General features: G+C 38.8%; 1 protein-coding gene across 1 annotated transcript in view; it reads right to left on the bottom strand.

The window, feature by feature from the left end:
- LOC141811163 (phospholipid-transporting ATPase ABCA1) overlaps positions 1–23955 on the bottom strand; it is a 262749-nt gene that overhangs the window by 160842 nt on the left and 77952 nt on the right. The window contains exons 12-14 of the mRNA XM_074699107.1: positions 18832–19029; positions 13178–13383; positions 10051–10227 (exon numbers count right to left, since the gene is read on the bottom strand). Coding sequence (XP_074555208.1) covers positions 10051–10227; positions 13178–13383; positions 18832–19029 — 581 coding nt within the window. The remainder of the gene's footprint in view (positions 1–10050; positions 10228–13177; positions 13384–18831; positions 19030–23955) is intronic.

Raw genomic sequence — 23955 nt, 5'->3', positions numbered from 1 at the left:
TCGAAATGGGATAAGGAAGAAGTGACTAAATTTTGGAGGTAATGCGGATCACCGTCTGGATCCAGGACTTTTTTAAAGGATCCTTTATCATTGTAAGATAGGGCCTTTTCACTATATAAAACTCAACCATAAATGGTCGGATTGCTTTGCAAAACAATACAAGACAAGGTCACCATAATTTCTGACAGATATAAAAGTATGATCCAGATCCAGGCAATATTCTGGATACTAAAATCTGGAATATGAAATATGTACTGGGTCATCACCGTTTTCAAACCTGCAACTAACACTAAATTGCCAAATTGACAGTCTGCTGAAAGGAAGTATAACATTAAAGTCGGACTAAAGTGTAGTGTGGCATTCACAATATGCTTGGCAGAGGTCTCATTTTCTGAGTGCTTTTCTAGTTTTGAGTCTGTAGCTTCTGTATTTCTTTTTCAAACAGGCATCATGTTACTAATTCATGCCCTTCCTGTCTCAATCTTGGTAATCTTACAGATATAACAATGCAACATTTACCGTGTAAACAGAGGTCAGGCTTTAAGTCTCTGTGTAGAGGACTGGAAGTTTTGTCAATAAAACAACTAATGACTACAGTATAAGATGGTCCTGGAAACACAGCAAAGAGATTAAGTTAGCTCCACTGAGACCTCAGAGGAAGTTCAGTGACATACTAGAACTTGAACGGGAGAGAGACAGACTCCTTTTCGAGGACACTTCCCCCGCCCTCTGGGGATGGATCCATTTCAAACGAGGCCTTGAAAGCAGCACGAGCGGATTGGTTGACACAGAGTTTCTAAAAGTTCAAACCCAGTGCAAATAAAACTTGAATCTGTAACAAGATTACGTAAATGAAATTCATCTTAAAAGAATCAAGCTAAATGAAACAGATATACCTCGACAAATGAAGCTAGCTTGCGCATTAGCATCTTCTCTATGGAGGGAAGCAGCCCCAAGCAGCAGATGTGTCATGTTGAATACTAATTCTGTTATTATCTGCGGCTGATTCTTGCCTAACATCTCTGTAACAGCTGACAGACTGGGTGAGTTAACTCCTTCTGCGACTCCTCGCACCGGAGGGGGAGAGATCAGTCATGCACACTGTGTCTGACACTGACAACCTTGCCACCAGATGCTCCTGAATTATACATCGGCGGATCGATCAAAGGTGCTTAAGTAATAGAACTCCAGGTGGGTCTTGTGTTGCGGGGCTTCAGTTACATTGGCAGCCTGACCTAAATTTAGGGAAGCTGGAAGACTGATTTCGCAGTAAATCGAGAGATAGTAGAGCACAGCCTCCCGAGAGGTTGGCGTTCTCTGATAAAAAAAAGCTTTCCTGTCTCATTTTGAACAAATACACTGTTGAGTTTCTTGGCTGGCTGAGATGAACAGTTTATCACGAAGGAAAAGACCTCATACAGTGTGGATTATTTCTCTGCTTTTTACCTTATCATTTGAAGAAGAGGTGTGTGCTGTCATTCCAAATTTTAAACCCCAGTTGTTTTTGCTTCTATAAACAGGTCAAATCACATCCTGTTGATTTAAAGTGAATACATGTGAAGTTACAAAAAACTTGATTCTGATTGGTCCAATCACTATGAAAGGACATTGTGACAAAAATGCTACTTCCTGTGTCTAAGGCAGGCTTTTAGTGTCTAGAAACAATAACAGTTATTGAGACAAAATTGCGAGCAGCCTGAGAAACTATCGGGGGCCTGGTCGTCAATAAAAGTGAAAAGTGGAGCAAGATCCTGCTGTGTCTCAAAGTTTTGTCTCATTTATGTTTTACAGTGTGTCAACACTCACATGAATGCAGAAGTCCTGTTCACCATGTGAAGCTTTGTTTGAAAAGGAACAAATTTCTATGTTTTAAAGGCCCTGTGAGGATTTTATAAATCTTGGAAAAAGTCTATTTTTTATATCTCTACTTGTTCATAGTACATGATTAAAGATGAGATTATCAGCACAAGTCTGTTATTTCTAAATTTTATCTCTCAGTTTCTGTGGTCTCTTGTCAAATTTCCCCCAAGGAGACCAAAAGAAGCAAGATATGGCTTTATTCTTGGAGGAAACAATGGACCACACATCTCCACCTCCTGTCAGTGTACAAAAGTAAAGACCAGATTCCTCTCCAGACGGAGACTGAAACTATAATAACACTATCACTTTGCTTGTGTTTATTCCTGGGCTTTCTATACTTAATGGGAAATAATATAGAGGCTAGAAAGCCAGTTTGAAGCACTATAGCCCCTGAAGGTCGTGAAAAGCCCAAAAAAAAAAAAAAATGGCGTCAAAAATTTTATCATACTTTTTTGAATCAAAATAAAAATGCAAAGTTAACTTCCCAGAAAACATGTTTAGACATAAATTTGCATTTTAAAGGCCCTGTAAGGACTCAAAGTATATTTTCCTGTTTATGACCCATGATAAAAAAAAAATAGATTATCAGCAATAAAAAAAAGCTATTTCTGAAATCTATTTTTTTGATTACAGTGGTTAGATTGGATTTTCCTAGGAGGACACAATTCAAGCACACTAATCGAAAGTTCCACTCACTCCGGCAAAGTTTAGCTGTGGCAAGTGAATTGACTAGTAAGATCTGTCCTTTTGTTTTTTTTCAAAAAATTCAATTTCTTTGGTTTATTTTGTAGTAATGGCAAACGCCAGAGCTGGACTCTTGGAAAGAAAGGGACAGAAAAGCAGAGGAAAGCTAAACAGGAGAGTGATAGAGCACGAGCTAAAATACAGGCTTAACTGTTTGTGGTAAACAACTGGCAGACCACTTTCACATTTTACATATTCTGGAATTGTTCCAAAACCCAGTTTTATTGGGGGGAAGCAACTGGGACATAGAAAAAAAAATTGAACCACTTTTCAAAGAAGGATAAACATCTATTAAAGATTTTATTAGCAGCTAGTTAAAAGGCTATAACACAAAAATTGCTGCAAAACAATCCTCCAACAAAGACAGACTGGATTAACACTGTGTCTCAAATTGAAAGTATAGGAAGATTGACTTTCTCACTGAATCTAAGAGCAGAAACTTTTCTTCAATGCTGGGAAAAATGGATTGTGTATATAACACTGAAGGCCTAGTGAACCACTACCGTATGAGCTGACTGTATTTTTCCCCACTGCGACATAAGGACAGATGACCAATTGTTCATTATTTTTGAGCTGTACTGTTTTTTATGATTGCTTCCTGGAAAAAAACAACAAAAAATTAGAAAAAAAAAACAACAGAATACAAACTGCAGTGGTCTGTTCAGACTTGAGAGTCTATCAATAAAATGAAGAGTGGGGTTACGTTAGCTCTGCTTGGTAGATAAGCTCTAGTAAGGCATAACCAGGATTCAGTAACTTGAACAGACATGACCACCAATCGTCTGCCCACAAAATGAGTAAACAAAGTTTGCTTCTTGTCACGTTTTAAACGAAAGCGCGATAGTGTAACAATAAATGATACACTACTTTGTCGCTCTGCATCCTGAAAAAGAGTTGAGTCTTGAACAAAGAAAACTAGAGTTAAAAAGATCTCCTCCTCATTTGTTTCCTAAACAAAAACCTTGGTAAGAGGCACATCCTCATGACAGTGTTAGTACTCATGGGAAATGGTGTCTAATGGTGACTAACATCCATAGTGTTTGCTTTAAACAACCTGTCTGTTTGTCAGCAGCTGTTCCTGGTAAGGCCTTTTTAGCATATAGAATACTGTCCCTATTAGTGTAAATACATGTTATCATCGACCTGAATGTTCCTGTTATAAAGTTGATTATGTATTTTTCATTGTAACAGAAAACTGCTGCATAAAAATCAGACTGCTTTAATTAATGTGATGTAGTATATGAGATTGCCATTTGACATGAATTAACAAGTTTATGTTTGTGACACTGAATAATCTTTAAATGTGCTTCATTCATACCAGACTCCTTGAACTTATTATTTAATGTATACAGCTGCTGAAAGCATTGGATTGTTGACATTTCACCAACAAGCCAGAGCTGATAAATCAATCCAGCTTGGAATAAAAATGAATCACTTATAAATGTTGGAAATGAATTGGTTGAACTTTTAGTGCTGTGTTTGGGAAGAGCTGTCAACAAACAAGAAGTACAATGAATGCTTTCAATATCAGCTATGACTGGCTGTATGTGTTTTTTCTTTAGGCTGCAGAAGAGTTCAAGGTGCGTCATGTTTTTTAAAACTGTTTTATTTACTTCCTTACATTCAAAGTAATTAAATTCAGCTTTATTAAAATCAATATGACCCTGAGGTCTACAATTGTAAAACCTAGATCTTTATAAAAATTATTCATTTGACATTTTGAATCTTGTTCTGTAAATAATGTTTAAGCAATCAAGCCCACAGAACATTTTCTGCATCCAACAGAACATTCATTGATTGTCGCTAAATGTTTCCACAGATTGTGCTTGTTTTTCAGTGGAAACAAAAGCAGCCTTAAAAAATGTAAATCCAGCAATTAGACTGCACAGACAATGGTCTCAGATTCTCTTCATTAAAATAAGACAATTATCCTCGAGGAGAAACTTTTTGATCCTGGGCCTTATGAATGCAGCAGCATCTGTCGCTGGGCCTCAGTTTAATGCTGTTAAATGCCAGCTCGTAAACAGAGTCACAGAGGATCAAACACACACTTAACATCCAGAAACTGACACTGATCAGCCTCCGATAATCAACACTCAGGCTTCATTCTCAGTATTGATTATTAGTTTAAAGGTTTTACATGTTCAAAAACAGGAGTTATTGCATCCTTTTTTTGAACTGAACAATAATACAACATGCTTTTAATGTTGACCATAAAATGATGGAATGGTTTAAAAACTACCCAAAGGCGAAGCCATTAAGCCCCCTCCACTACTACCACTAACTGACTTGAGCTGACACTGAGTCATGTTAACAGAACATGAGTCAAAATCAAAAAACAAAACGGAACATGGAACACATCTATTGTTCAGTTTTTTTGTTTTGTTTTGTTTTTGTTTTTTTTCACAAAGGTGCTGTAAGGACAATCTGTTTGATATTTATTGCAGGGATACCTGTGAGCCAAATAAGGGCTGTTTTTCCCAGGACAAGACACTGTTTCCTATTAGCACTACCACTATCTACCAGAGGTTTGTGAATCCTTGTTATGTCCCAACAACTTTGAATACTAAGAAATAACATTAAGAAAAAACATATTTTGGCACTTAGAATCTCATTTTGAGTCATGTATTATGAGCAGGGAAACATAGTCCTCATAGGGCCTTTAACTCATTCCCTGCCAGCAGATTTTAAGCGCTTTGACTGTTCTTTCAATACCAATTTATTATTGTTTTCTATGACTTTGTAAAGTTGTAGAGTAGGCTCTCTTCTTTCATAAAAAAGAGAAAAGAAAAGAGTGTTTTTACCTTTATCTCTTCCTTAGTAATCAGTAGTAGATATAAATGATTCAAAACTGATCCATTCTTCATTTATTACTTTCAATCCTTTATTTATTTTTAGTGATTTTCAAACAGGGGTATGCTATTTTGGTAGTCTCTAAACATATGTGAAGATCGTAACCGTAGATACTGGGCTTGCCATGTAAACAAATGGAAAGAGGATATTTTACTGATCAGTTATCAGTTTATGAGAGAAACCACAACATCGTCTTTATCGTATGAGGTTCTTCTAAAACTTACACCTAGCTGGAACAGGAAAAAAGGTATTTACATTTTTTATTGGTGATTTTGTCTGTTTTAAATGTATTCTTTCATCTTCTCCACTTACCTGTTTGCACTGTAGCTCTGATCATTTGTAAACTCAAGGTTATAAATCATAACGGTTTGTGCAGGTTAAATTATCTGTAAAGTTTTCCTGTTTTGTTGAGATGTCATGAAGATCTAATGGTTTACTTTGTACTGTCCTTTTTTGTAAGAGCTAGTTTACGCCATTTTTCTGTCCTATACCTGTTATGGTGTTTCAAAAGGAAAAATGTGTACATTTATGTTCCAAGAATGGATGAGGACGGACATAAATAAAGGATCCTGAGAAACGTCTTGACACATACTCCTTCTGAGAGTGAGCTGCCTGAACTTCTCTAACTAGCAACTTTTCAACAATTTCTCTCCGTCATCTTGCATCTTATCCTCAAAATCTATGCAAATACGAGATTCCTGGGAAGTTTACTTCTGGTGAGAATTTAATGCAAAAAACCTTTGATCATTTTTTAAGTGCCAGGTAGCTCTCCAGTGGCTGAAGTGCTTCAAACTGGCTCTGTAGCCACTGTATTATATCTCAGGAGTCAGTTTCTGTCTGGGAGGAATCTGCTCTTCACGCTCTACAATAAAAGGAGGTGGAGATGTGTCGTCTATTGCCATATTCAGGCAATACGTTTGGGTTTGAAAAGTTACTTTAGTAAAGTAGCATCAGAAAATCATGTCTAATATTTTCAATGCTGAGCATCACTTTGGCTTCAGACAGACACATGTTGAATTCAACATCAAAACATCAATATCAGAATACTTCTTTTGGAAAAAAAAGAGCTTAAGGTGTTCAAAATGTGCTGAGTTTTTGCCCACATGGCAGACAAGGTTAATTGGCCCGCGTAGATAGACAAATCCCATTAATAACGTCCTTGATTTGAATATTCCTCACATCCTTTTACAGGCTATTTATTGCTAAAAGCAGCTTTAGATCTCACATCAATCCCGCGTGAATGAAAAAAAAGGACCTTTTGATGGGGAGCAAGGCCTGGGGATCCGAACAAGAGATGTCTCTGATTCGGTTGCGTGCGGCGGTGCAGACACCGCTGATAAAGGAACAGTTTGTGTACTATCAGGGCCTGTGAGGGTCAAGCTTTATCCCACACAGACATCTCAGGCCTGAGCACAATGTGAACACAAAGACAGAGGGAGCTCATACAGACGGATATCTCTGAAAGGCTAAAAAGGTCAGCTTTGGTTGAATGCAGCAGAGTGTTTGTGGTTTATTTGGTGAAACAGCAAAAAGTACAAAGAGGAAATATAAAAAGAAAACTTTAGAACTATTGATCAAATTCTTTGCAATTTTCAGAAAGACTTTCTCATTTTTTTGCTTAGCCTTTAAGTGCAAGCTGTCACTTCTTACTGCTTCACTTTTTAAAGGAATAGTCTGCACATTAATTGCAGAAACATGCTCTTTGTGTCTTTTAATGGAATGCTTTCTGCCTTTCTAAAAAGGACATCCAAAAAGTTTTTCAAAGCGGGTTTCCTCTCGTAGCATCTTAGAGTCACATTAGACCAACATGTTCATCTGAATGCACAATGTTCTTTCCTTCCTTTTAGAAGGCTGCACTGCAACGTTGGAAATAAAGAATTATTACCGCAGAGGAAACTCCCCCATCCCATCAGGCCTCGGCTGTGTCCAAGAGCATCTTCCTTTGTGTGATTTCGCTCTCAATTATTTATGGATGAAATAGCAGTTTTCAAGTTTTAATAATTGATAGAAATGCCCAAATGGCTCGGCAGGCAAAGGAGCAAATGGTGTAGGGACTGAGGATGCTGCTCTGCTTTATGGCCCCCATTTATCTTTGGTAATTATTAATCTTTTATAATAGGATGATGAAACAGAGGCAATGGGGCCAGCGTTGGAAAATAAGCCATAACATGACTGCCTGACTTTAGATCATTGTCACAACAATGGCTTCCTAATGAAGAGGTCTGCCGAGGGAGGGGGATTTCACATTGTACAGTAGAGGAGGAAACAACCTTCTGCTATGTTTAAGCTGTTATTGAAAATGTAAAACAGCGGGTATATCTATCTCTGAATGTATATAGCGCAGATAATTTCACGCTGTAGTTCACTGAAAACACCAAAACGCCTTTCAGATGAATATCTCCTCTGGGCACAATATTTAGTTCTACATTCCTCCAATTAGTACTTCTGGATTTATACTCCTGCCTGGCATGCAAAACCAAACCAAACCATTAGGCAAGCAAAATAACGTATAAAATGTGAGTCTAAAGGTCCCATTATGCAAAATCGCTTTATTAAGTCTTTTGGTGAAATTTGTGGGTCTTTGGCTTTCCTCACAGCCCACAAAATGTGATATTTAATCACAAAACCTGTACTTAGTAGTGCTTGTGAATGTAAAATCCTGACCTAAAACGAGCTGTTTGTAATCTGGAGATTTGCCTACATCAGCGATTCCCTTTTTTGACCAATCAGGAGCAAGTCTGACCTGATTGGTCCTGCGGAGCAGATACTCTCCAATGCTGTAGTTGAAGGGCCATCACTGCTCTGTTTTTGGCTGTAAACAGCCACAGAGTTCCATGCAAAAGCTTCCCATCTCGGGAGAAGACAAGACTAAGTGGCTAGAGTTCATTTATGAGGGAAATGTGCCAGCTACACTCAGTAAAACTGTGCATGTGTGTGCTAGTCACTTCACGGCTGACTGCTTTTCCAACTTTGGACAGTCCAACAGAGGGCTAGCCAATAGACTGGTCCTGAATCCAGGCACATTACCAACCATCCGCCAACAAACCTGGGACCCTGGAAATGTGAGTATTTTAAATGCTGTGTGCTGTGGAGCAGATGTAAGAGCTTTTCCTCAGTGTCCCCCTGTCTCTGTGTTAGCTTCAGGATGCTAACTTTAGCTGCGGTTAGCCTATTGTTTCAGCCTGTAATGTTACGGTTAACGAGCTTTGCTGTTTTCTAAACATTGTGCACTCGGAGCTTGTGGTGCCACTCTCAGTGACGCTGAACAGCGGGGCGGTATCAGCGGTGGTTCATTTACATATGTAGGCCACGCCCATTAAATCAGAGCGTTCTGAACAGAGGGGCTATGAGAGCCTGGAAACAATGCAGCTGTGCTTGATTTATTGTCTTTTTGAACCCAAACGTGTTACTACCATTTCATGAAGACATCAATGATCCATATTAAACTGCAGAAAAGGAGCAGAATATGGGTCCTTTAAAATGAAGCAGAGCTGTGTTTAATCTTGGAGCCACAACAATAAAATCAAAGCAGCAGGAAACAGGCACTTTATTAAGAAGCAAATAGAACCGCCAGATGATGGATTCACACTTGATGGCGTCTAATTTCATGTCTCTAAGACAAAAATATTGCACAAAGTATGGCATTATGATTCAAAACGTATTTCCGCAACAGCATGTTTGCAGAAATAACAACCAGAATGCATCTTCAGAATGAAATGTTTAAATATGTTGATCCAAACGCCATCTGAAGGCTGCCTTAATGTAGATTTTGCCGTCGAATGCACAGGATGTTTTTAAATTAGATCCCTAATCTCTGGAACTGTTCCCCCACAGGGAAAGTATGTTTTTCTCTGACAAGATGGTGGACTTAAATCTCCCTGGTAATTATCCTCTGTCTTCATGGCATCACTGGGCTTTTCCTTTTATTAATGAAGATCATAACGTCGTGTGGATGGGAGTCGTTCAAACCTTGACCCAGAGGAAATCTTGGATGTGGAAGATTAAGAATGACGCAGCGTTGTTTGTGTTGTGGTGTGAGACTGTACATTATGGAAACAACATATGGAGCCCTGATGTCAATCTTTGCTCATGATTGAGCTGTGTGAGACCTGGGACCAGGTCTGCTGAGAGGTAAACAGCCTTGGAAACACAAGGAAGAAGGGGACTCGTGGTGGTAATCTAAATTATTCAGTGCTCATCAACTATTCAGGAATTTCCTGTGGTTTCCCTAAAAATCAATCGCTTTGCTCTCTCCTTCTTGTCCTCTTCATTTTCTTTCTGACCCTTCATGCTTGGGTAGACTTAAAGTGAGTCATATTTGATTTCTAACTTAAACAGAGCTCCATATTGCAGTTCTCAAACCTGGAGATCTGTAATCAGCTTAAGAAACTTTCAAGAGGCACAGATATCTGGGGAAGCACAAGATAGACAAATAAGCTGGAGCATTTTGAAGTTTCCACAGGGAAATCTTAAAGCTCTGAGTGCCTGATAAGACCGTAACTCCTCAGAGTGAGCACACTTTCATTGCTTTAACACTTCATTTCTCCCCCACTAATCACAAGCCTGATAGATAAAAAAAGCTTTTGTACTCACCCGTCATCCACAAAGCAGGGGTATGGAATTTGCTGGGCGAAAACACCGAGGGGTTGGGTCTTGGATGTGTGCGATCGTATAATGCCGTGGTCCATCATATCCTGCAGGTAGGCGAAGCCTCCCCATATATAGCGCAGGTCGTTAAAAGAGTTGTCTCGAGCCCCTGGAGCCCAAGACCTTATTAAAAGAAGACACACCATGATCTGTCTTAGCAAAGGGCAAGTAAACCATAACCAGAGTGGTCAGAAACACTGTCACAGTATAATGGCTGTTTTTAGAGCTTTATAGATTTAGACAGTAAACTTTTAAAGACACAAAGAGATCAGAGCTTATCTTTAACTCACAGAGCAACACAAATGAGCATTTAAAGCCGGGCATACACTGTGCAATTGTGATGATTTGCCACTCGACAATCACTTTTTTGGATCCGTACAAATTTCAGCTCAATATTGTGTCATGCTTCGTGTAGTATACATGGGGCAACCATAGACTGTATTTAGAGTAGACAGCCATTGTACGGTTTTGAAGCCAAAATACCCCCATCATAGGCGCAGCCATTGTGCAGCCAGAGTCAGCGCAGTAGAGACTGTGAGGGATTCTGGGAAAAACTAGTAGAGCCGGGTGACAAAAACAAAAATATTTGTTTTTCTAATCACTTCTTGACTCTGCCGCCCGACTTATTTTACAATCCCCGAAAAAAATTACACAAGAGCAGCAGCTGTCAATCATCGTTAAACGTTACATAAAGCCTCATTTTTAATCTCTTATAACTAATGAAAATGAAACATTTCAGAAAAAAGAGGACTTGAATGAAAGGCAGCCAAATGATATCTTCAAATCACTACAACAATCAGATGTGAGAAAGATTTCTACGAGTGGTATTACATTTTTAAAGTTTGACCACAGCCCATCTGGAATGACTGGGGAGCTGGATTTTTCGACCAATACTGCAGGCAGCCACCAGGGGGAGCAGTTTTTGTGGAGACCTCACTCAAGATGACGTCCTTTTTTTTTTTTTTTTTTTTTTTTTTTTTTTTTACAGTCTATGGGGGCAACGAGGGGAGACTGACACCTCTCAACGTGCTCCTGATCACAAATCCGCTGTTCACAAGAAAATCAAGCATGTTGCCTCAGACTCTGGCATAGAGCATGTGCAATCTCTGAAGTCTCCCACTTTCCTCCATTTGATGTTGCAGAGCTGGATACAAAAATTTGGCTCCCAAACACCATAGAAGAAGAAGGATACAGAGTCCGTCAATGGACGTGTAGCAGTGAAGTCACGTCAGAGCATTGGGTCGTATTGTATGAGAACATGATACGTGGGCTGTGAACTTTGAACTCAGCGATCTATTCGTGCAGTTTGAGATGAAGCTGAGTCAAACGATTCAAAATATTACACAGTGTATGCCGGCTTGAGGCAGCTCTGTTCAATTAGCAACCCTGAAATGGCTCAAAAGCTGCTGCTGAGTGATTGGGACTATGGGCCAACGAAAAAAAACAAACATCTTTTACTTACACTGATACGTTCTTAAACAAATTCCAACGTTATAACAAACATTGACTGCAATACCTATCGTAACCTAGCAACTAACCCACAGTGAACTGTGTTATTGAGCGGGTGCATTTGAAAAGTTAACATTAGCAGTCCTGCACAGGTGAAAATTGTATTTCTCTTTCTACCCTAAAAAGAAAAACTCAGCAAGGAAAATTGTCAGTTTAATCTTGCGTGAACTGGAAAGTATTAATTTGTTTTTACCACCAAGTCCAAAAACCAAACCAGTGTGATTGCTCTGCAACGAGTGTGTTGCAGTGCTACAAAATTATAATGTCTGAAGACACCACACTGAAAAACATTTTGGTGAAACTTTCCTGAGGGATCTTATGAGGGGGCGACTAAAACTCAGAGTTTGACTCCGTCTTACAACCGGAGCTGCAGACTTGCATAGTTTAGCCACTGCAGCTTAACTTTGCTGCCAAAAATGTGAGGGCCAGCTTTAATTGAGGAGCCTTGATCTAAGAAATCTCAAGGGAAGACTGTCACACTTGAAAAAAATGTGATCTTTAGTTCTCTTATTAAATACTTTTAAGTGAAGATGGATACAAACATAATATCATATGTTAAACGAGAAACAAACACTAAGCTGAAAAACTCAGCTCAGCTTAGCATAAAAAATAGGAAGTGGAAGCCGAAGAAAGGTTAAAGCATGGATACAGTGAGCAGGACTTAGCATAAAAACAGGTAGTAATAGTAAACAGTTGGATGTGGTTTGTCAAAATGTAAAGAAAAAAAAGTATTATATAAGAAAAAAAATACAAAAAACTGAATGAGTCTTGTTCATTTGAATCATATATTTGGATTATTTTTTACAGCCTTTAAACAGTTGGTGCATTTCATTTTAACAGTTTCAATAATGGAGCTTTTGTTGAGATATCTTTGCACTGGAAATGTCTTTCTCTATCCTGTGACTATAAACAGCTAAAGAGGCTTTTGAAGTATTAACTTCTTCAAAAAAGAATATTTTTCAAGTGACAGAAAGTTCAGTCAAAGGTCATTTTGAAAATTTGTAAAAGTTAATGAGTGTTCGCTCCATTACAGTGAAATGAGGGCCTGAACGACTTTCTAATCACTCGACAGGAGAGTCATCATTGATTATTGAAACCATTAATGCTTAATCGGGAAATGAATTCCAAAATAATTTGATGGTTTTTACTGAGGTTTAAATAAAACATTACCCTTTGATTGAAGTTTTGACTGAAGCTTGGTACTGCTCAGTTAAATGCCAAAGTTGATGTTGAAAAGACTTCAATTCAAGGTGCTTTCTGGGAAGTCAGGAAGCCTAGTCCTTCTCTTTTTCGTTATTATTACGAGGCCATGCTACAAAGTTGTATGGTTTTAAATTTAGCAGACATACGCTTCTGTACAAAGAATCTTATACCAATAGAAAATCTGTTTACTTCCTTTCTAAATGGAGTCACATGTCTAAGGAAAGCCAATGCTAAAAAGCTTATTCTGCTGTTGCTATCGGCTCTACTGTCAAGCTTCTGGTCCCCGCAGGTGCTGACAATCAGGGGCCTAAAAAAGATGTAGAATACAAAAAGACTGTAAAATATGAATGGTGTCACTTACATTTCTTTAAGTTTGACCGTTTGTTCGACGTCATCCACGTCAAAGCGGAGTTTGTATTTGACGTAAGGAGGGGGCTGACTCGAGTTCCCCTGGAGGTTTTCAAAGACGACACCGGCCCAGAATGTATCGTTATTTAGGAGCTCCATGGCTTTGGTCACCAGATGGCCTTCAGTAGGGAATGCTTCAAACTTATTCAGGTCTAAACACTGAAGAGAAGACGGAGAAAACAACAAAACATGCTCTTTAAAATCTTGTTTAAACAGGAGAGGATAAAACACAACCAGGTATGAACTCTGTGCAAAACAGCAGATGAATGTTAAGTAAAGAGTTCGGGCAAACCACACTGAGTCCACATCCAAATTATCTGGAGCTGTCAGGGGTGGGGAAATGTTTTTAGGCTTCAGACAAGCAAATGAGATTCAGCCTCCCTAGCACTCCCTGCTCTGCAGCTTCGTCCCCCTGTTTCATGAGACGATAATGAACTAGCCATCCTGGGAGGCAGTCACACCTGACAGCTGTCCACACATCTCGCTGCCGCAATAGTTTTCTCATTTCTCCCCAAGGATTGTCTGGTCTGTATTCTATATCGAGCTATGATGGAAAACAAAAAATCACAGCAATGTCACAAGTTCAGTGCAGCGAAGAGACAGTTCAGCCTAAAGTTTGGACAAGTAGTGAAAAAAATGTATGGGGGGGGGGGAATAATAGGTACATGCTAGTCATGTAAGCCCTTTCTTTGATTTATGCTTGACTAAATCAGATAAATGTGTTTATAAAAAGGTTTCCGAGTTGTTGTTTTTTTTTTTCAGGGAGGGGGTATTCCACTTCCCCATTTTCAAACACAGATATGAAATAAAACTATTGATACATTTTTAAGACTAAACATGCAGATTTTCAAACTGCTATATATTCATATCTCAGAGAAATCCCATATTTAGTCCATAAACTGCCCCAAATAGCTCATGCTGAAAACAGAACACGATTTTCAAGAGATTTGCAAGAAATTATGTTGTCACCACATAAAGATCTGTTTTTTTGGGGTTTTTTTTTGACAAGTTTAAGAGGCGGACCTCAAACACCATGGCCTGCTCACAGCTCTGCCCTTGATAGGCCTCCAGAAGGATGGCCAATGAGAGTGAAGGGGGTGTGTGGAGCAGGGAGCCTTAAGGAGACGGAAGCTAAAACAGTGTTTCCCAAACACCAATTTGCTTAAAAAAAGAGATTGAATATTTTTTTTATTTGTAACTCCAATAGAGAAGGGGTTCCAGAGGGCCAGTATACTTAGGGATGGGTGCCTTTCACATTTGAAACAATATGGTACCAATGCCCTGTACCTGGCAATCTGTACCAGTACTCAACGGTACCAATTTTTGGTACTTTTTGTGTTTATGTGGTAAATAATACCAACTTGTTTAATAAAGAAGTATACTTTTTGTTTTCAATATAGCATTTTTATTTTTCAATTTATAACCTTGCAATGCTGTGTTCATGTCCTGCATAGAGAATTACCTACTCTTCCACCCCCACCCCCTCAAAGTCACAAGGATACATTTAAGTACCTAAACATGGTACCTTTTGATCTTACATGAATTGGTACTCGGTACTTTTGACAGATTTTGGTTGGTACCTATAAAAGATAAAAGAACCTAATTTGAAACCCATCCCTAAGTATGATGCATAAAAAAGCAAAACTCTTTGAATTTTTTTTATCTTATGTCCTTTCTTCTCGATAAATGCCTCACCAAACACAATATTTCCATAAAAAAGAAAGTATGATTGTTAAAGCATTTATTTGGTCTTTGACCACTTGGCTGGCTGATAAGGTTAAGCTGTCCACCACCCAGCTTCAGATGAGGAAACTGGCCTGACTGATAGTTTGCCAATCCCATCTTAGCCTAATTCAAAGAAGCATCATAGCAGCCCTTGTCTTTCTTTGCTGTGTTGTTTTTGGTGTTGAAGGCTGGACATTAATTTTCGTCTTTTCTTTTGGTGTGCTGTAGGACATTAATTAAATTAAAGCAGAACTGTGATTGCACAGTGTAATCCCTCTCAGACTAAGTTATAAGCATTTATGAACTGGAAAAAAAAATCACCTATGGGATTGAATGATTAGAGGACACTACCATCAAGGTTGTCTCTATACATCCTTAGCTCGGTGTCCGTCCTGAGCATCATGATTTCCATGCCGGCTGAAAATAGACTGCATTATGCTGGAGTTTCATCAGCCCTGTACGGCCAACCCCAAGGGCCCAACCTGCCATCTTACCTGACTATGGATTGATAGTGTGTGTACAAGTGTGTATGTGTGTGTCAGTGTGTGTGTGTGTGCATGGCAGGGGGTGTGGGTGGGCTTTGTACATGTGTTTGATCACACAACACAGCGAAAGAAGGGTTTTGCTGCAAACTGTGCCACAGATCAATATATCAATGTCAACAGTGTGTGTGTGTGTGTGTGTGTGTGTGTGTGTGTCCCTACTTAGAGACACCTCTGTTTGATGCCTGTGTGGATCCACTGTTGTCAGGCTTATAACAATGTTTTTTTTTTATTTTATCTTTTTACGATTATCATGGCAGCAATGTAGCGACAGATCTTCCCTGTGAATCTGACAGTTTGCTAAGTCAGGGATATTAAACTTTAATGACTAAAAGAGCAGAGCTGTTCCTTGCTTGTTCTGTAAAAAAAGATGAAAGCTGATAAAGTGAGCAAGATAAAAATAAAATAAAACGCATCACATCTGGAAAACTCTTGGTTCTGGTTTAAATAGGAGCTGAGCTCAGATACAGTAATAAAGGAGCCGACTAACAAAACGCAGTGTGCTCGACACGGATATATTATGTTTTCAACACAAAGCGCACTTCTTACACACTGATCTGCCAGAACTGTGTCACAGTCACACACAGAAAGAAAAATAAGAATACTTAAGTGCAGCAATTATGTCAGAAATACAGAAATTGAATACCTCTTAAGTCTTAAGTCGAGAAAGTTGGATGACGTATCAGATATCTAAAGGTGAAGCCAACAGATTTCAAACCTCTTCTACTGGTTCATAAAGCCCACTCTCTAACCTAAGTTAACAGGTGGAACATGTTTTAAACCTCATAATGTAAATTAGTTAACCACTTAACGACAAACTAGCGACTGACTGGCTGACTCATATTTTTGTAGCAGTGCGGCACAGTGTTCATCTCTATGTAGTGTGATTGCAGTAACTTTACACTCATAATTACTACACATTTCATAGTTTAGAGAGGATGTGTGGTAATTTGATTTGGAAAAAAGAGATTAGACTAGTTGTGTGCTGTCTGGTCAACTTAGTGAGAACACGGTGAAAGCAGCACAGAGGCTTGTAGTTTCACCTGCAGGGGGAGCCAACGTTTGGTGATGCTAGTTCTGCTAATGTTAGCCACACTGAGGAACCAATTTGAAATCTGTTGAATTTGTGATCTTGTTATACCAAGTTAGATATATTATGAATTAGGAATAGGCATTTGACGCTAAAGAACTATCTGTTAGTAACCTACATCAATTTGGCAACTTTCTCCGTGCCTGAATCTCCCCCTTGACTCTTTTTTACTGGCAGCACAAGTTGATAATGTTTCCTTTATTTCTTTTGCTATTTGATGTTGTCACCATTCTTCTTCTCCTATTATGTAATGTGGTAAGCAAACAGTTGTAGGATGCACCACAGCCACCCACTGGTGATAATACCTTACTACAACTAGCAATGTGAGCCAGCTCTAAAAGCCAGCCCATTGAAGTGAATGTGGAGAGCTGACTTCTGATTATGAGCTGTTTTGCTTATTTTTAAGTTTTTTTTTCTTTTTTAAGCACACAAACTTGGGGAAGGGGGGTTAGGAGACAGAGAGGACTTACGTCACAGACAGAAAACACAACAGAAAGGTCAAAATGGGTTATAGCAGGAAACAGTGAAATTTGGACACATTTTGATGACGTATAAGTTCAAAGGTAAAAAGTGGAATGTGCCAATATAAAATCAAAATGTTACTAGTTTGCTGATTTTTTTTCTTCTTGCTTTTTACATTTTCATTTATTTTTTTGTTTTTAAGCCTGTCTATGTAATAACTCTGTAACTGGCTAAAAGTTTTTAAATTCCATACGTACAACCACAAATAAGCCATTCTTGACTAAGATGGCTCTTTTTTGTATTTTAATATTTTTATTTGTTTTACTTTTTGTAGCACCCTGCTCCACGTTAAGTATGTTGAAGATATCAAAGTAATGTAAATAATTTAGTTTTTTTTTTTGTTCTTTCACATGTAAAACTTATTTTACAGATCCATTTCCATGTGTTTTGATAATAAATTTGAGGCAACAAACTCTGAGGGGTCACTTGGGAGCCGGTAAAGCCAGGTTTTGTTGAGAGGAAACAGAGCCAAAAGAACCAGCTCTTTAAAAAGAGCTGAAAGTCCCATGGGTAATTACAATCTGCAAAAAGGTAAAATGATGAAAAAATGTAACACAGCTTAACTTTTGATAGAGTAAATAATGTTTCTTTAGTGTTCTTGTCTTTTGACTAATGAACTAGTCAGAATTAAAATTCCCATTTAAAAAACATGGTAATTAACTGCTTAGGAACAGGTCGGATATGTTTTAGACAGGGTTTGGTCATTACGACTTGGACTTGCCATGCTGATTCAAGCCAATGTATTCAGTTTTATGAGAGGTTACATTCTAGCAATGTCTTTTTCACTAAAAAAAGGAGATAATTCTATGTTGACAAATATTCTGTGAGCTCTGGATCAGTGGAGTCGAGGAGGACTGATGAGAAAATTTAACCAACACCAACACAACAGCAGCTATCGGTCACTGTTTGGCCATTCTCTAAACAGTGTTTCCTCAAAACTAAACCAAAAGTCTGTTGCGTTGTAGACTCTACCTGTCCTGAGGTCTGGGGATCAATGTTGTATCAGGGCTGGGTTAAATATGTGTTTTGGTCGGTGGAAGGGAGAAGGAAAACAATAGCAGAGGGCGGCCAGACGATCCCACTGGGTAGACTCAGGTTCAAAAAGATGTCAACAGCATGAGATTGCAGTTCCCTTCACATCACTTTTGTACACCAGGAGGAGGCAGAGACGTGTCATTCATTTTTAAATACCTTCCAAACAAACAAAATACTATTTATGTAGGATGATATGATGATATTTGAATGCATCGTTTTCTTAGTATCCACCGCTGCACCACTAGCACGTGCTCGGGGTTTTGAAAAGGAGCTCATCTGGATCATTTCTTCAGCAAACCAAGAATCCAAAGGATACATCTGACACATTGTTTTCTTTTTCTAACATAGAGCATTTTAAAGGTCATGCAGCGTTTGTTTCAACGCTAACTCCAGCCAAAGAAACCACATGGGTAATACCAGGTGAATCAGACAAATAACACAGGAGGGAGAGGGTAAAAGAGAACAGAGGCAGGAGGGCAGAAAAAATATGTATTACCAATTTCCTCACCAGTGAGAGTTTTGTTTTATAAAAATCTTAAATGTCAAAGAACAGCCTGTTTTGTCCTCCATCTTTAATCCAATCTCTCATTTTAGCGAAGAGGTCGAAGAACCTCCCGTGCAGGAGTGGGCAGGAAGCCCAGGTTCACGAGGTGCTGCGGGTTTAATAAAAACAGAGACAAAAGAGTTACTCACGCCGAGGAATTTGGAGAGGAGCTTCAGGATTTGAGTGGTTGTGTTGTAAACATCCCGCCAGTCTCTGGCTGGCGCGCCTGGTGGACGATCCTCTGGGGGGCCGTTGTAGAGGAAGTTGGCGAGCGTTTCGGCTGTCCATGATGAGCCGTTGAGACGTTGGTTGAGGGCAGCAGCAAACACAGGATTAGCCAGCAAAGCCTGGATGCAAAGGAATTCAACGAGTGAGGGCATTATTTTAGATTCATCATGGATCAATTTGACTTTGATTCTTCAAAGGCAGAGTCTGCAGGAATTTCCGTTACTTGTTAGTAAATACAAGATTCAAACTGGGATCCTTCTCTTTGGCACAGTGGCAGTGGTAGTGCACACCCACAGCCTCTGACCATGACAACATGAACACCATTCACTAGCCCAGCAACCTGCTTCAGCATCAAGTTCCTGCATGGGAACCAGGGTTTTCCCAAAAATTAGAGAGATCAGATCCCAGGTAAACACAATTAATTTCCCAGGAATTCTGGGAATCCCACTGAATTGCATTTTTTTGTTTTACGTTTTTTTTTTGCAGCCAATAGGTCTATGTGTTCCTCAATCCAAAGATGACATTTTTTGTATGTTATAATTATCATTTTTCGGGCACAGGAACACAGTTTTTGTCCATCCACACAGGCTATGAATGAAGAAAGAGACCTCTGTGCGTGTTGGGAGACTCGGGAGTCACATATGCTGCTACGCTAATTATGAAAAGCCAAACAGACCTTTTGTGACCGGTCTTCTGAAAAGCTCAACGCAGCAAAAAGCAACCCTAATAAAACTAAGATTTGACAGAGTTCCTAAACGAAACATGTAATGATTAGCTAAACTATTATGTAAAGTGCATTCTTCTGTGGCTGTTGAGATTTAAGTTTTAAGTTTTAAGAATTAGTAGTTAACAAAATATTCCTTTTTTGTGCAAGGCATGCATATTTCTTTTCTTTTCTTTAACACATAGCATAGAGGTAACATCAAGCGGAAGAAAACTGCACAACTGCGCATTGTGCTGTAACAAGAAAAATACATACTGGCCGCAATTTTAGCTCTGTTAAAATTTTAAACTAAACCACTGTATACAGATTAGAGCTCTACTATAAAAACTAACAAATTTGTTTAAGTGGCCTGTTCAAGGATTTCCTTTACCATTGCAAAACAAAAGTCAATTCTGTGGCTGTTGAGATTTTGGGGCGAATGGAAATAATTAACGAACAGAATTTGTATTTAACACAATATTTCCTTATTGGAGCATGCATATTTTTTGTTTTTACAAAATCATAGCCTACAATATAGCCTAAGTTGATTCTTCAGCTGTAGATTATGAGATGTATCATTTAAAGTTAACACAAGATGTTTGCTTCGTAAGCGAGCCTGTGTATTATCGTAATTACAGTGAAGCACTGCAGCCTGCTTTAACATTACCGTAACACTATAATAGAGAGGCAAATTTTTTCCCGGGGTTCAAGAAACAGATTTTATCAGATTTCTCAGGAATCCCGTCTCCCAGGGTCAAACCCTATAGGGGACTCAAGAGCCGTGCCCTGACTTGTGTTAGGGCGAATTTAAAGGCTAGACATACAGCTATTCATTTCATATGATATTTGTGAGATTTTAGTTGAGGTAATTTCAGCCAGACCTGCAGCAGGCTTGTTCTCGGAAAAGGTGCTTGTGAGAGAGGTCAGAGGTGAGTTTCTCAGCAGCGAAAAACAATACTCGAAACCTTTGCCAAAACGTTCCACCCTGATAGGGGAGTACAGGAAATCTCATGCCGTGACCAGTGGTAGTTTGGCTGGAGCCAAACTATCCCCATAGTGACGAGTTGGCAAAAACAGACACATGATGACATCACTGAAACCTTCCATAAAGATACATGTTCGAAGCTGAGGAGGGGAGTCTGTCCGTCCATCTACCATGATTGCTGTGTTTCGAGCTGTGTGACTTCAATAAAACCCGCAAAGGCTGCCAAGTTGATTCTGTCGTCTCGTCATTGATATATGTGTATTTGCATCTGGGAAATCCTTAACACTTGGCATGTTGGCATAAGCTAATCACTGGGTTATTTGACATATACATGCTTTGCAGAAAGCCAACTTGCGTCGCTCTTCAGCCAAACTGCTCTTTAAGTGCCTGAAAGCGAGTGAAAGCCGAGCCAAGCTTCGCTGTCTTGTAGGGAAAAAGCTTTTTCTATTCCGCTTTTTGTCTCGTCAATTTGGTTGTGTCTTTCTTGCTATATGCTATGTCTACTATAAAAGCTGCTCCGATTAGCTTCCGCTCACTAATCAACATGCATAGTCACTTGCGCAATGGTCGCTCTGTGATTGGCTGATATAACAGTGCTACAGTCCTCCACCCAGAAACGTCCAGAAAACAACCAAAACATTAACATACGAGGGGTGGTTTGAGGCAGACAGAGGCAATGACAAACATATATATAGAGGCCCAAAAGAGACGATTAAGCAGAATTATTCCTGTAAACATTGACATTTTATCTTTTCAAGGAAATCCTGCATACCCTACCATTAATTCAGAATTTTTAAGATGTAAAACTATGATGATTAGAGTTTGGAAATGAGCAGATGTCAAACACATAATGAATCAAACACACACACGCACGCATCAAGTGTACAGGAGTACACTTCCTAGAAAACTGTGGAAATGAATGCAAATCAATTCACTGAATCTGCACAAACTTAAACACACAAAAAATTCAAGCGCACACCAGAGAACCCAGCAAATGCTAATATCCTCATTTCTTCCACTAATATGACAGAATCATTTACCAAAGTGTCCATCCACCACCTCAGGTCATGAATCAGATCAGTAATCATTACGTGGATTAATACACTGATGTGGGAGCTAATATAGCCCAGGTACTGCTCTTCAGCCCTACACAGCTCATACACAAAACATGAATATGTATGTGTGCTACTGTTGAGGGGAATAAATGCTTCTGAGCTCGGGATGCAATAACTCTCGCATAATAAGGTACTTTTACTCCCACCTGTTAGTTTAAATGTGTTGCCCTCTATTTAACTGTTCGCCTCACTCCCACCTAGAATCTCAAATGTTTTCAGCTGCTGTGAAATTAACCCCAGATTATTAACACAGACTGCTCCTGTAATGAGTGTGCAACTACATAAACTAAAATTAAAGTGATTACAGAGCTGTCAAGAGAGGCAAGGGAGGAAACTAAACTAAATAAGATAAGTTCATTGGCACATCAATGCAGTGTAAGTGTAGAAGAAAAAACTACACCAGTGGTTTCCAAACCATTAGATTTAGTCAATTAATTTACAAGAGAGCTCTGACTTTTTGAGTCAAAAGGCAGAATTGGACCTCTACAATTTGGAACTCTGACTTTAAATTCAGATGTTTGGGAGCGTTTTAATGAATAAGAATGTGAGATTCAGGTTTATAGAGTCTTTAAAATGGTCTCTTTGTCTGCTTCAGTCGGCGACACAATCATGGGGAAGACTGCTTGTACAGAAGACAGTTGTTGACGCGCACCAATTGTCACTAAAGAAGCTGGCTGTTCACAGAGTGCTATATGGTAGAAAGAGTCACACAAGCAACAGCAACTGTCCAACAAAATCTATTGAAGAACTAGAAAAGCACTCAAAGAGCGCAGACCTCCGCTAAGCATATTGTGATTCTCTTAGTCCGACTTTAATGTTATACTCCCTTTCAGCAGACTGTCTGCTACAATTTGGTGTTAGTTGCAGGTATGTATGATAATTTGTTACCTGACAGTGTTGAATATGATGATGACCCAGTACATATTTCATAATTCAGATTTTAGTATCTAGAATATTGTCAGGATCTGGATCATATTTTTACATCTGTCAGAAATTATGGTGACCTTGTTTTGTATTGTTTTGTAAAGCAATCCGACCATTTATGGCAGAGTTATATACATATATGGTGAAAACAGCCCTATCTCACAATGATACATAATCCTTTAAAAAAGTCCTAGATCCAGACAGTGATCCGGATCACCTCCAAAATTTAATCACTTCTTTTTTATCCCATTTTGAACATTTCCTGAACATTTAATCAAGGTTTGTTTGTTACTTTTTGAGTTATGTTGTTCACAGAAAAACAAACTAGTGGGAACTTTACAAGAAGTGGACTGAGCATGGAGTCAGAGCATCAAGAGCTGCTCAAGGAATTAGGCCATTGTCATATTCCACGATTCAGACACCCCTGAACCAAAGACGAGGTCAGGAGAGTCTTACCTGGGCTAAGGAGAAAAAGAACTGAACTATTGTGTGGATCCAAAGTTAAAATTTTTCAGATGAAAAGGACAAAGAGTCTGGAAAGGGTGGGTGGCATTCTGGCATGACTTTCAGCAGATAAGTTTGTCAAAAGGTAACAGCATGACAAGCAGATTTCTTTGTGCTAATTATAAAATACTGGCTTGGAAATTCACTAAAACTTTTTTTCAGGGCTCAGTATCTCAAGTTTTCATTTCTAACAGCATAAAGCCATTCTCTACTGATCCAAGCAATGCAGATATGCAATTAACCCTCACTGATCAAAGAAGATTGAGAGTGAGGAAATGTGTATCTATAATACAGTCAATACTCAGTATGAGTAGCAAAATGCTACACTTAACATGAAATTAATTAGCTAGGGTCTGTAGTGTTAATGGTTTTCCACCATGAGTAGAAATGTTGAAAACACAAATGACATTGTTTGTTTTACATGTTATTGTTTGAGTGTTTGGTGAAAGATTTAACATGATTTTATCAAATTAAAATCCTTCAAACTTTGGAGTGCTTCTGTTATATTTGTTTGACAAGTTTTTATTAATCTAGTTTCTAAATAGCCGACTGTATTGTTAGTGACACAGTCTGTCATTATTATATTGTACTGGAGCTGCAGTACATGAGGAATGAAAGTGATCAATGCAAGTAATCAGTGTTATTTTTTTTGGTATTGATACGTGTCTGATCCTGTTTGTTTCCTTTCTTGGTTAACTGAGATACTTTTGTTCATCTTTTTTTATCTTGTGTTATTGTCCCAGGATGTTTTTGTTTAATTTAAATTCCTGTTTTTTTCTATTCATGTCCTTCATTGCAATATAACCCTCTCCTT

The sequence above is a fragment of the Halichoeres trimaculatus genome, unplaced genomic scaffold (genome assembly GCF_033239565.1).
Source record: "Halichoeres trimaculatus isolate MK-OKI-2021-1 unplaced genomic scaffold, fHalTri1.1 fHalTri1_scaffold_22, whole genome shotgun sequence".
Taxonomy (NCBI): Eukaryota; Metazoa; Chordata; class Actinopteri; order Labriformes; family Labridae; genus Halichoeres; species Halichoeres trimaculatus.
The sequence above is the reverse complement of the archived record's forward strand: the minus strand, read 5'-3'. Positions and strand labels throughout refer to the sequence as shown.